Source organism: Oryza brachyantha, chromosome 11 (assembly GCF_000231095.2).
Source record: "Oryza brachyantha chromosome 11, ObraRS2, whole genome shotgun sequence".
Classification (NCBI taxonomy): domain Eukaryota; kingdom Viridiplantae; phylum Streptophyta; class Magnoliopsida; order Poales; family Poaceae; genus Oryza; species Oryza brachyantha.
In genome coordinates, this window is record NC_023173.2 from 3,998,646 (window position 1) to 4,013,046 (window position 14,401).

The 14,401-nt window shown below is 40.9% G+C and overlaps 2 protein-coding genes across 2 annotated transcripts; both read left to right on the forward strand.

The window, feature by feature from the left end:
• The first annotated feature begins 461 nt into the window (after positions 1-461).
• On the forward strand, positions 462-1,010 carry LOC102721965 (dirigent protein 1-like). The gene has a single exon (XM_040528626.1). It carries the CDS (start codon positions 462-464, stop codon positions 1,008-1,010), a length of 549 nt encoding a protein of 182 aa, XP_040384560.1.
• Positions 1,011-6,913: 5,903 nt separating this feature from the next.
• Positions 6,914-7,798, forward strand: LOC102722254 (dirigent protein 1-like). The gene has a single exon (XM_040528978.1). It carries the CDS (start codon positions 6,995-6,997, stop codon positions 7,550-7,552), a length of 558 nt encoding a protein of 185 aa, XP_040384912.1. The 5' UTR covers positions 6,914-6,994; the 3' UTR covers positions 7,553-7,798.
• The last annotated feature ends 6,603 nt before the right edge of the window (positions 7,799-14,401 follow it).

The window sequence follows — 14,401 nt, forward strand, 5'->3', positions numbered from 1 at the left end:
CCTTCTAGCATCTAAACTACCAAAAAATACTAAATTTTATATAGAAAATAGTGATACCTTCTTAAGAAAGAGTATTTTTCTCATCTCTAAAGAGGTACATAAGGTACCACTGTTTTCTATGTAAAATTTAATACCTTCTAATATCTAACGTAAAGAGATACTAATTTTATGTAGAAAATATTGGTACCTTCTCAAAGATGATAAAATTGCTCTAATAGAAAGAGCATTTTCCCCTCCTTGAAACAGTTGAACTTGTTTTTTTAAGAACGTATTCTTATTGTAAACGATAATTATTATGAACATGAGGAAGCAGTTTTTTTTTGAACTCAAAAAAAAATAAAGAAAAAAAGACATGAGGAAGCAGTTAAGAAGTGATGGACCGGCTACATTGGTATATATGCACATCACCGCGCATGCTCCAAATGCAAGCTCCAATAGAGCACAGCAAAGCCAGCTCGGTCATGGCTTCCCCATCTTTCTTCCTCTTCGGCTCCTCCCTCCTCCTCGCAGCCGCCGTGTTCTTCCGTCACCACGACGGTGCCACCACGCACCTCCACTTCTACATGCACGACGGCTACACCGGCCCGCGCCCCACCGCCATGCGCGTCGTGTCCGGCCGGTCCTTGCTCGAGGACGACGGCAACGCCACCGCCACAGCCACGTCGCCGCGGCAGTTCGGCGACATCGTGGTGCTGAACAACGCGCTGACGGAGGGGCCGGGCGCCGGCAGCGCCCGCGTGGGCACGGCGCAGGGGTTCGGGGTGCGGGTGTCGGAGCGCGGCGTGGTGACGGACCTGAGCATGCACATGGTGATGGAGGCCGGCGAGCACCGCGGCAGCTCGGTGGCGGTGAAGGGCCGCATCGACGTGGGCGTCGCCGTGCGCGAGTCAGTGGTCGTCGGCGGCACCGGCCGATTCCGGCTGGCGCGCGGGTACATGGTCAGCAGGAGCTACGACTACAGCCTCGCCGGCGGCGGCGTCGTCGAGATCGACGTCTACCTGCAGCACTAGCGTGACTACGTGAAGGAACAAAATGCGCGTGCCATGCATATATGATCGGTCCATATATGCCTATTTGTCTATCTATTTTGAGTATGCTTGTCGTGTTCAAGTGAAGTGGTATGAGAATGTTCTTAAGTATGAGCATTCTTCGTGTACGGTCAAACAGTGATCTCCGTTTTAGGTTATAAAATATTTTAATTTTTCCTTGATTCGTATGAATACTAATGAATCTAAACATATATGTAAAATATATACATTGATTCATAGATAAATCCACTGACAACAAAAACATCTTATAACATAAAACAAACGAATCATTATATTTTATTTAGTGATGTCCAGGTGACCGGAAGTATCACATACTTTTGTTAAATGGTTGTTTTGACCTGACATATTTTTAGTGATGTCCAGATGCCCGAAAACACCACATACCAACTAGGGCGGCTGCCAAGGATTCGGATCAGCTGAAGTTGCTATAGCAACTGCAACTGCAACTTTGACAGTTGCATCTATCACCAGTAGATGCAAATCGGATGGCTCAAATTAGCCCGGACGCACTACAGCAAAATATTATAGCAAAAATACTGTAGCACGAAATACTCACCATAAGATTTAGTCCACTGATACTCGGAATAGATGGACGTACAGTCATAACTTACAGTCGCCGTTGTGACTTAAGCTAATCCTAATTCAGCTGCCATCCATTGGAAGACCCAGCCACCACGGCGCTTCCCGCCAAACTCCCTTAGTGGCGGACGTGGCTTTAAAATAAAGATGGGAGCAGAGATATTACATTAATACAGCTAAATAAAACACCAATTGTTTCATCTATATATTGTAATTGCATAATAAAAATAGAACACAATCAATAAATCGATTCAAAAATACATACGAGATAGTAAATCTCATTTGAAAATGAAGTAATAATCTTTGCACAATACGTAATTAATTCGAAATAAAAACATAATGGTACACCTATCAATTTTAGAAAATAGTTAATTTACGAAACATGAGCGATAGTAAATAATCAACAATCTTTAAAAATTTAGATTAATATATGAGAAGACATGTATCACTAATAAATCACTAAGCATGTCTAGATTATACAGAAGAAGCATGACTAATTATATAAGATGATATATGGAAAAACTGCTTATATTTTGATCATTTTTATGGCCAAACTAGTGAGATTATCACAAGTTTTAAAATTATCGATAGCAGTAGGGGTCTACAGGTGTTAAACGACGTGAGTTGTAGCTGGGTTGGTCGATCCACCCTGCCCAATGGGTGGACCCGCCCATGCTGCCTGGCCTGTCCCGAGTGGGTGACCCGGGTAGCCTCACCCTCCCCTGGCAGCAACCTCGGCACCCTTACCCCCTAGCCAGCATCCCCAACCCAGCGCCCTCACCCTCCCAATGACCATCCTAGGTAGGACGCGGCGCTCACCTAGTGATCTTGCTCAACGTGGTGCCCAGCAGTGACCCTAGCTCGCCACTGCGCCCAGCGACGAGTGACCTAGGTCACCACCCTCACCCGGTGGCACCCTACTAGGCCAGCCGTCATTGGGGCCTGGTTCGGTGTTAGGGCACGATTTCAACCCGACTTCGATTTCGGGGTCAGGGCCAGTGGGAAAAGTTGGGGTCTTGCGCAACCCGGCCCTGTCCCACCCCAGTGCCTATCCTAGCTGAGAGAGGTGCTTGAAGAGAGAGGAGAGGCGAGGGACTTCAGACTTAGCGTGGTAGGGGAAATCATTTTTATCATTGTCCCACAATTGTCATATGATCGTATGTGAAAATCAGTTTTCACATGCATGTTTCCACCACATGAGCTCCTCATCATTTTTCACAAGTGTTCTTATTGGCCTGTCTAGGATAATAAGTTTTCCGGATGTCCACGAAAATTGTTTTCTAGCAGCACTCCCCTTTTGGCCTCCTGATCTTCCCTCCTCATGGGCTCCTTCCATACTGCTGTTGATGTGTGTAGAGCTCGAGCATGAAGGCATGCTCTTTATTGTCTCTCTATACCCTTTTGGCTTTGCAATTTCCAACCACTACGACTCATCAACGCGTGAGGCAAGCACAAGCATGAAGCATGCATGACAACCTGTTGTCCCTTTGCTTCATGTACTGATATTATCCTGTAGAGTAATCTTGAAAGAACACACTTATATGAGCTTGACTAGTAGTCGCAGTCTATGGAGACTTTGGGTGAATCTTCTAGGAAGCTCATGAATAGACCATGGAGTATGATTTATAGGCTCCACCCATGGGGTAGGCTACTAGCAGCCTAGTATCAGTCAAGACTCTGAGTGAAACTTACTTTACACCAAACTTGCAATTCAAGCCATAGTCCATTGTTCAAGTTGTGAGTAAGTGTAGTTTGAGGTTCTAGATGGATGTTCAACCTTAATCGGTCTCCATCGCAGTATGGGTATATAAACCGTACATTAGAACTGACAAATCTCTAAGGCTTTTGAGATTTGGTGGGGGTTGTTGGAATTAATGATTGGGCTAAGGCCCATGTGTAGAATAATTCCTAGGAAAATCACAAAATCCTACCCCATGGAAGAATGCATGTTAACCTTTAGTGCCACTTTGCTAGTTCTATGAGAGTGAGACCTACTTAAATATGAGAGTGCTCTCTAGGCTCTTGAAAAAGAAAGAAATAGAGGAACACACGTGTGCGCTCGCTCGCCTCGCCTTGCCTGGCTTAGGCTCAGGCTCGGGCCAAGTGGTGCGCGCGCATGACATGCGCGTGAATGGTCCGTCAAAATTGGCTCCTCGTGCCTACGCAGATGCGGCTTTCTTTTGTAGTTTTGTTTTGCTGCATTAAACGGAAATTCCGGTGATTAGTTTTGGAAACTTATCAGATTCTTCATTGCGCAAGATAGCGTAGAGTCCGGATAGGTTACACGCGACCTATCCGGTTCGGTTACGATATGGTCGGCGTGCTGATTACAAGTCCTATAAATACTGGACAGCTACCTCGTTGCAACGTATGTAAAAAACATTTTAGGGTTTGTCTTTGCTCTGTGCTGCGCCGCCACCGTCATCTACTCCATCCCCTCCACTGGCATGCACCGGCGATCGGGAGAGCAGGTCTCCGGAACCATCGTCCTCGTGAAGTCCTGCACCGGGAGAGGGCGAATAAGGTTTTTAGGAAGCGCTCTGCCCGACTGCTCGTTGTTCGTCAACGACGGCTCGTCTTTCCCATCGATCGGTCGTGGCTCGCCGTCGTCAACATCCTACACCGTGAGTCATTCGTACTGCTCCCAATCCTACTCAAAACAACATTCGGTACAGGTTAATTATGTTTAATCTAGTTCTGCATCTTTTTAATCTATTCGCGTGTAGCTATTTCGTATACATGTTTAGATTAGGTCTGTTCATGTTGGTTGATCCATGTGTTGTCATGTTTTTGCTTTACAATGTCATGATTTATATATACGATAGATTAAATCGTTATGTGTTTATACATTCAACAACATACGCTGACATTATTAGTTTGACATCTTTATGTCCATGGCTTGTGAAACATAGTCATCAACTAATACATGTGCTAGTCATCAACTCCGACTAGGGACAACTTTAGAATAACTATACAAGTAACGAGTTTCACAAACAATTCACATAATTGCCAACCAATACAAGTTGCTTTTAATGGATATCCAATAGATAAATAAGTGTCATTGATACAACAAAATATGATCATCTCTATAATTACCTCTAGGGCATATTTCTAACACTAATTTCGTCCAAGAATGTGTTTAGATAACAACCGAAAGATAAAAGATTTTTTTTTGAAATTTTTTATAGTTATTTAATAGTATATATGGACGATGGAACTACTTTAGAGTATACACATAAGATGGGAAGATGAACCCTAGAGCATGTTCCCTTCCCTCCGCTTAGCTTGCGAGTGTCCCCAATCAGCGTGTTGAGACGGGAGTAATTTACCCAATCGATGCATTAATTTACACATAAGATGGGAAGATACACATAAGTTATTAGAAGCTTAAATGGACCTGCATGCATTAATTTACCCAATCGATGCATGCCATGTGTAACCTCCTTCGAAGTAATGAAAACGATTCAGGTCGAGAAGCTGAAGCTCAGCCCCATTGATTAAGTCAAAAAAGAAAGTTTATCGATGGTGATGTCTTTGCATGAGAAAAACACGCCAGAGTATAATATACCTATAATTTATATATACTCCGTAGTTGATACCCACCGGCAATTAAGTACTACTAAAGCTTAACAAACAAGTATACCATATCACGACCCACTAACAATTAATATTAAGCCCATAATTGTTATGAATCAGCAGGCTACGCTTCCTGAAGGAGGCAATGAAGAATACACAAATAAGGGTCTGCCTAATGATCAAATGTTTAAAAATTTTAATTTCATCAATCAAATCCGGTCACTGCCGTTAGATGATAATCTGAAGGCATGCACGCTAGTCAAAACTTCCATACATATCCCCACCCCTGCTCCTATGCATTGCGCGTGTGTTTGACAGAATAACAAAAAATCAAACGTTTGATCAATAGCAAAAGTGCACAAACAAACACACAAATAAGCTTTTGTCTTATTTCTCACTGCTAAAGAACAGATCACTTGATCAGCAGCACATGCATGAGTAACTAATTAACTAGGCTACTCATGGCTGTTCATTGCCTCACTACTCCCTACCAAACTCTACTCAGTGACACTAATTAAACCATTCAACATGCACCACGCAGCTATAGCTTTTCAAGCCAGGCAACACACATGCTTCGCTAGTGCAGAATAACACTTTTGTGCCGGGTCAAAACACCCATTTGTCACGGGTATGACCCAGCACAATATCTTCGGTACTAATGAAGAAGGTCATCAGTGTTGGGTCCTATAACATTTGATGATACCAAATTTGTTAGTTATGTGATAATTCTTGTAACTCCTACCATTTGATGATAGAAATAAATATGATGAAATTAAAAACAAGATTTTATTTGTAACAGCACGCATGTCACATCTTTTATAATTCAATTTATTATGTAGAGCTCAATATATGGACCACCATATTAAATCATCATCAAATATTATTTTTTATCATATTTTAATAATATTGTAATATATATTCATATGTATATCCCATAGCAAATTAAGGGTGGATATAATCTACTATAATTATCACTTCATCTAAATTTGTCGATGAAAACCAACAATTCCATCCATCTCCTCTGTTTTTATTCCCAAATCCAATTCATATACTTATCGACCAATCGCTTTCTCGTTGCACCTCTGAATCTATATATTCTCATAGAGAAAAATTAGGTATCAATATACTGTCCCCACCATTGGGGTGGTATCGCATCATGCGCGGCACCATCGTGTACATGTGCATGCACGTAAACATAGGTAAGATATAGTATGCTAATTAATCACATCGGTGATTAATTTGGTAGACACAGCAACTAGCTAGCTCAACATTGATGACTTCGCACATGATCTTTTATGTTTTTTTTAGAATTGGCATATTTTAATGTATCTATATTTTGAAGTATCGTCCTTGTACCAATGATTATTATTGATACCATCTTGGTAACAATCGTTTATCAACAGAGCTAACAGAGTATTAGCTGATACCTGGTACGTATCAGTTGATACCAACCGAATATCAGTATCAGTTGATACAGGTACAGTATCCGATTTAATAGCGAGTTTTTATGTTTGTTACCGTGTAGTAATCGTCGTATTCCAGAGGCAGCAATCCCCATAAAAAGGGATACATGGATGTGGATTTGTCTCGAAGATTTGTATGGTAATATCATAAAGCTATTAGTTTTTTATAGACTTATTTTGAAAAATTCGGTCAAATTTTATCCTAATAGATATTTATATCCAGAGGCAGCAGTATGTGTATATATAGAGGCGAGCTGCAAGCTAGCACCTGCAAACACGCAGCAAGCAGCTTCTGCCATAGCCGACAGCAAGCTAGCTAGCTCAATCATGGCCTCTCTATCTTCCCTCCTGCTCGGCTCCTCCTTCCTCCTTGTGGCCGCCGTCTTCCTCCACCACCACATCGGCGCCTCCACCACTACTCACCTGCACTTCTACATGCACGACGCCTACACCGGGCCGACCCCCACCGCCATGCGCGTCGTGTCCGGCCGGTCCTTGCTCGACGGCGGCGGCGGCGGCGGCGGCGACCTCGCATCGTCGCCGCGGCAGTTCGGCGACATCGTGGCGCTGAACAACGTGCTGACGGAGGGCCCTTCCGCCGGCAGCGCGCGCGTGGGCACGGCGCAGGGGTTCGCGGTGCGGGTGTCGGAGGGCGGCGTGGTGTCGGACCTGAGCCTGCACATGGTGCTGGAGGGCGGCGAGCACGGCGGCAGCTCGGTGACGGCGAAGGGCCGCATCGACATGGACGTCCGCGAGCGCGAATCGGTGGTCATCGGCGGCACGGGGCGGTTCCGCTTCGCGCGCGGGTACATGGTCACCAAGAACTACGACTACAGCCTCGCCAACGGTGGCGCCGTCGAGATCGACGTCTACCTGCAGTACTAGTAACCATCGTTTCAGTTACATCCTCTATCTGTATTACCTCGGTATTATATTACGATGTTATGTCGATAAATCTGAATATAAATATATATACATAATATTTTTATAATTCATATATAAATCTATGGAGTCCTAAAGCATCTTATATTATATTAAAACGGAGAAGGAAGTACATATGTATGACAAGTTGTAATGTACCAGAGATTGCTTCGGTTCAACAGAAAATAATAACATTGCACATCCTAGTAAGCTACATCCAATAGTGGAAAAAGATTTAGTACCTCGAGATACTGGTACTTCGAGATATTTTTTTGTTGTACAGAAGCAAATCTCGTTACGTCGAATAACAACTAATTGAAAGAAACAATTGTATTGGAGTATTTATTTATGGTCTATTCTAATATAGAATAATTACTAGGTGGCTAATTACTAAATATATCTTACTTTCACTAGCTAGTACTGTGTGTGTATCTATAACTTAATTGGTTCCTGGATAAAACAGCTAGCTTTGAAGTACAGCTATCTCACAAAGCATTGCTGACTGTAATTAATGCCTGCACGCGCAAGAAACAGTGATAATTAAAGGCCGGCCACATGTACTTAACCATGTTTACAGAGGGCTCGTTCACGAGACACCGTTGAGTATAATTTTGATTTTTTTACGCGTATACTCCCCGAACTGTTAAATGGTATATTTTTTGTTAAAAAAGTTTATACAAAAGTTTTTTTCAAAAATCATATTAATCTATTTTTCAAGTTTTTAATAGCTAATACTTAATTAATTATATACTAATGGTTTTTTGGTTTGTGTGAACTAATTAGACTGCTTACCGCTCACTCCTACGAACGAGTCAATCGACATGTTTTCTTCTTTGGGTTGGGGAGAAGCACCTAGGAGGAAAAGGGGGAAGTTCCCTGTGCTTGACCGGATTGTTATGGTGTGGGAGAAAGGGGTAACGCCAGTGAAGCGAGTCATCAATGAATGACAGTACTAGTGTTGGTGATCGAGACAAAGCAAAGTGAATGGTTAGAAGCGGGAGGTGAGGACCCACCATTGAGGAGAGACGGGGTGGACGAAGGTCCAATAGGCCTTGCAGCCGCCAACAAGGGCAGGGGGCGGCATGCTTGGGCGGTGGTGACAAATCCATTAGGGTCTTGTTCGGTTGGACGGGGATTGGGTGGATTGAGCCACAATTCGTGTGGATTTCTTTTCCGTGAAATAAATCCTGACCCATAGAAAAATCATCGTTCGGTTAAGTCTAGTTATGGTTCTAGCCTGGCTCATCCCGGGATTTTTCCATTGTCTTGACGAAGAAATTAATCCTCTTCATAGGTGGTGTGAAACAAATCCCTTCATCTTATATGATAATGTGTAAAATCTTAACATGTTACTTTCTATAAATCCTTGCTAAAATGAACGGATATTTTTATGGAAGAGATTATGGAAAAGTTGGGGATTCAAATCCATAGGGATTGGGTGACATGGGAGGGGTTCATCCAATTCTCCCCGGGATAGATTACTCTTGAAGATTAAATCCCAACTAACCAAACAAGGCCTTGGTGTGTTAGAGGCTTGAATGATGGTGGCAGGGGGGCAAGAAAGGGTTATTAGGGTTGGGGGCGTGTTGCACAAAATTTGAAACTATTAGATAATCAAGAACTCACGCTAACATAAAGCAGGCAATTGACAGTGATTACATACTGAGATGGTCACACCTGAGCAATGAAGGCTATACCACTCATATCCTAGCTGAGACCTTTATAACTAATGCTGGTGTAGCACTCGTCATCCAGTTGAATCTTAAGCTAGAGACGAATGAAGAGACAGAGAGGAGGAGGTTAAGGCAAAGCCATGATGATGGGAGATCATAGCCGAAGTGAGTAGTTTAATAGAAGAGACTATTGTGAATTGTATTGCAGTTGGTTAATAGCGGGCTAGGATAACTTTACTGCTTCATGTTAAGAAAAAGAAAAGCCCTAGTTTAACCACATTATTAATTTTAATCATTATGGTTGGTTTTCCTTCCTTTTAAGCCTGTTTAATAATGAGAAACATCCAGAGGTTTTCTGGCTAGCTCCATAAGATGATAGACTAGTTAGCCTGGACTGGAAGCCTCATTTCTGTAACAGCGAAGTTGTACTCTGGTTAATAAGGACAAAAAAGAGAAGAAAAGTAGCAGCATATGTACTCCAAACCAAATATCTCGCGACATCTCTGTACCAGCGAAGTTGGTATGGTTTGTATCGATACAAACCAAATAGACGATTTGAACATCACAGTGCAGGCTACCACATGAATCACATCAGGAATATAATGTCCTTATCGCATATACAAACATCCATGTGCTCAGTAATTAACGCTCAGACACATGTGCTCGGATTTTTATGTACGAGACACGGAAAACGCATACTCATACTTACCTTACCTACGTAAGACAAACGTGCACGGTCCATTGCTTGCGGAGGGATCTTTTTAATATGAATCTTCTTGATTTGCAAAAAAATATGAATCTTCTTGTTGTATATATTTTGGCCTTGTTTAGTTGCCAATTTTTTTCTAAAAACATCACATCGAATTTTTGGACACCTAAATAAAGTATTAAGCATAGATGAACCAAAAAAACTAATTGCACAGTTATGGAAAAAATCTTGAGACGAATCTTTTGAGCCTAATTATTCCATGATTAGCCATAAGTGCTACAGTAATCAACATGTGCTAATGATGAATTAATTAGGCTCAAAAAATTCGTCTAGCGGTTTCTAGGCTAGCCGTGAAATTCGTTTTTTCATTCGTGTCCGAAAACCCCTTTCAATATCTGGTCAAACATTTGACGTGACACTTCTTCCAAAAATTTTCTCAATCTAAACACCACCTTTGTATATCGAAGGCATTGTTTAGTTCCCAAAATTTTTTTCTAAAAACATCACATCAAATTTTTGGACACCTAAATAAAGCATTAAGCATAGATGAACCAAAAAAACTAATTGCACAGTTATGAAAAAAATCTTGAGACGAATCTTTTGAGCCTAATTATTTCATGATTAGCCATAAGTGCTACAGTAATCAACATGTGCTAATGATGAATTAATTAGGCTCAAAAAATTCGTCTAGCGGTTTGTAGGCTAGCCGTGAAATTCGTTTTTTCATTCGTGTCCGAAAACCCCTTTCAATATCTGGTCAAACATTTAACCTGACACTTCTTCCAAAAATTTTCTCAATCTAAACACCACCTTTGTATATCGAAGGCATTGTTTAGTTCCCAAATTTTTTTTTCTAAAAACATCACATCAAATTTTTGGACACCTAAATAAAGCATTAAACATAGGTGAACCAAAAAACTAATTGCGCAGTTATGGAAGAAATCTTGAGACGAGTCTTTTGAGCCTGATTAGCCCATGATTAGCCATAAGTGCTACAGTAACCAACATGTGCTAATGACGAATTAATTAGGCTCAAAATATTCGTCTCGCGGTTTCTAGGGCTGACTGTGAAATTCGTTTTTTCATTCGTGTCCGAACCCCTTCTAACATCCAGTCAAATATTTGACGTGACAATTTTCTTAAAAATTTTCTCAAGCTAGAGTGGGCGGTGCATATATGTGAACACCACTACGATCCTTTTTGTCTGATAGAGACCTTCAAAACAAGAGGATGGCCATCGCCGTGGTTTTCAAGCAGAGGAATCTTTCCTCAAAAAAAGAACAATGAGGGCGATGGTTTAAAAAAACATTAATTAGATTCATGCTATTATAAATTTGTCAGTTTTGAAATATCCATTACAATTCGACTAATTGTAAGGATGCCACTATGATTTTAAAACTATTTTAGATATGTTATTTTTGGACCAAATTATCCTTTGCACATGCCATAATAACATATTTCTAATAGTTCTGAAATTTAATGGTACCTTTACAATTAGTCGAAGGTACCTTTACAATTAGTCGAATTATAATGGTATATTTAAAAACTAACAAATTTATAATGACATAGATCTAATTAACCCTAACAAAACTAAACGACATGTTTGCTAATAAAAATAATTTAAGAATAGAACTTTTATATACGTATTTTTAGCGATCTAAAAATTAAGACTAAAAAATAAACTATAATGAAAAAAATCAAAAATATACTTAAATTGTTCAAATTGTTGGCTTATAAGTATAAGCAAACACAAAAAGGATGTGCCGACTCCTGCAAAAGATGAAAATGATGAGAAGTTATGTACGTGTTACACCTGCATTGTCCTGAGCTGTTATAGATCCATGTCCTGATAGATTTCACGGCGAATAACATGAGAAGCTGAGGACTATAGAGAAAGGAGACAGCGGGGATATTGCTGTTTTCTTTGTGAAGCAACTACTAGTAGTTCATAACAACGGTATTAGTTTTATCTATATCAGAATATCCACAGCTATACTAACACTAAGGAAACCTCCCACATATTAAAAAAACAGGTAACAATGTGATTGACCGTAAATCGTATGAAATTTTCATTTAAATAAATCATACCACAGAAAGTACCGTGCAGGTGTCTTTATATTAAGTTGTCCCAAAAAACAATAATCCTTTAATATGAAACTAATAAACAAGAAATTAAACCCATCTTGGCCTCCCGATTTGAGTTTTTTTATTTAATTGATTCAAAGCTCATATGAACCAACGTAATACAGTGTCATTGTGAGGTGCTAGTTGCATGCTTTGTACACCAGCATAATACATGCACGCACAAATACTTGATCCGTACTAGTCAAAGAGGGATGGATGGCATTCAATCCGTTAATCTAAACATAGTAAAATTGCTTTCCACTGTTAGAATTGACAATTCTATACACCACGAATAGGGCATGTTTAACAGTACAGCCCATCGTGGGCTCTATCTCAAGCCACTTCAGCAACAAGAGTCTACTTTATAATGATACGTACTAAGGTAGAGTCAGGTGTGGTTTCTTTATTAATGTAACAAAATATTTTTTATTAACCTAGTTTTCTTTTTATACATTCTCATGCAAGAAGTTTCTTTTAATAAATGCTAAGAGTCGACTCTAAGTCATTGCAATGCATGGCAACAGCTTTTCTCTCTTTCTTTCACGTCACCAAATTTGCTTACGTGACGATAGAGAGAGTCAGTTAATAGGCAACTTTGTACGTGCCCTAATAATCTTACATAATTCTACCGCTGTACAACAACATCTCAACAGTTTGCAAGCAACTGCATATACAACATGAGGTAAAAATTCTCATCCCAGGTCGGTCATGCAAGCAAATTTTGAGATATTGCGTGCATCTGCTTTTAGATTCGTGTACACGGTGATCTTATCCCCTTTCTCCGGCCCCCTCCACCTTCTCCCAGGCCACACGCACGCACGCACGCACGCTTCCTCTGTCGCCACCGCCCCAGCGCGCTAGCTGATGAGCCATACGAGGCCATCTTCCTCCCCTCCCCTCCCCTCCACGTTCTTATCCCCAAGCTGATATGAGCAGCGAGTGCCCTCGTGTCGATGTCTTCTCGATCTCCGACTTCCTTGTCACTAGAGCCGTCGTTGCCACACGCACCATCTAATTGGTTGGAAATGTCCATGTCCCTCGACACTTGATCTTGACAAAAACTTTACCATCTCACGATCTGGCACAGGGATGGCAATTTGACAGGTACCGGGTACCCGACCCGACGGGGATAGGTATAGGTACAATTTTTTTACCCACGGTTAGTACCCGTACCCGATCCAGATCAACATAGGTACGGGTACAGGTATTTTTTCCCACCCGCGAGTAACCCGTCGGGTATCGAGCATAGTCCACATAATAAATTTTAGCTAAAATCTTATTATGTTAGTCATGTAATAATATTTGTGATTACTTTCTTTAACTAAAAATTTGATGTGACCTCCGTCTTGAACTTTTGATGTGTGATACAATTAAATGGTTGAATCTGTACATCAGATAATGTGCTATATGCTATTATTATTGCTATGATTAGTTTGTTGTATATGTTGCAATATTTTATTATGAGCAATATGTGGTATTTGTCGAACTTTTTATGTGTGATGTAATATTGTATTATGAGCGGTATGTTTAGTTTGTTGTATGTGTTGAAATGATTATTTTGATTTGCTTTTGATATGTGAAATAATAGACCCGACGGGTATCCGATACCCGTCCGTTACCCAATGGGTACGGATATAGGTACGGGTACGAATATCATATTTTACCTGCGAGTACGGGTATATGTAGAAAATTCTACCTGTAACATTTGAGTTGTCGGGTAGATAATTACTCTATCCCCACCAAATCCGACCCATTATTAGTCCTATTCTGGCCATTCCACCGCCCATTGGATGTCACCTCCCATCCTAATTATATCTGCCTTTGTGCCTCGGGCTAAGACAACATGCAGACTTCGGCCTAAATATATAGCTATACACGCACAGATCCGAGAGGACCGATCAGGATTCACGAGCTGACCAGAAACACGTTGTTGCATCCAATTTGGATGCATACATGTCCATTATGACAGACCATAGTCGGGAGTCGGGATATCATGGCTACCATCCTAGGCCGCGTTCGACAGGTACGGTAAGTTAACTTGCTACCATCGTTTTTCGCACGTACGTTTCTCGAACTGATAAATATTTTTTTAAAAAAAATTTTATAGGAAAGTTGTTTTAAAAAATCATATTGATCTATTTTATATTTTTTAATAATTAATAATTACTTAATCATTTACTAATTTATTACTACGTTTTTCGTGCCCTTATACATATCAACTGAACGCGGCCCTAATCAACTAGGCAGTTCCAAGTATGGACATCTTGTTGGTATCGTATAAGAGAACAACATACTTTCTGACACACC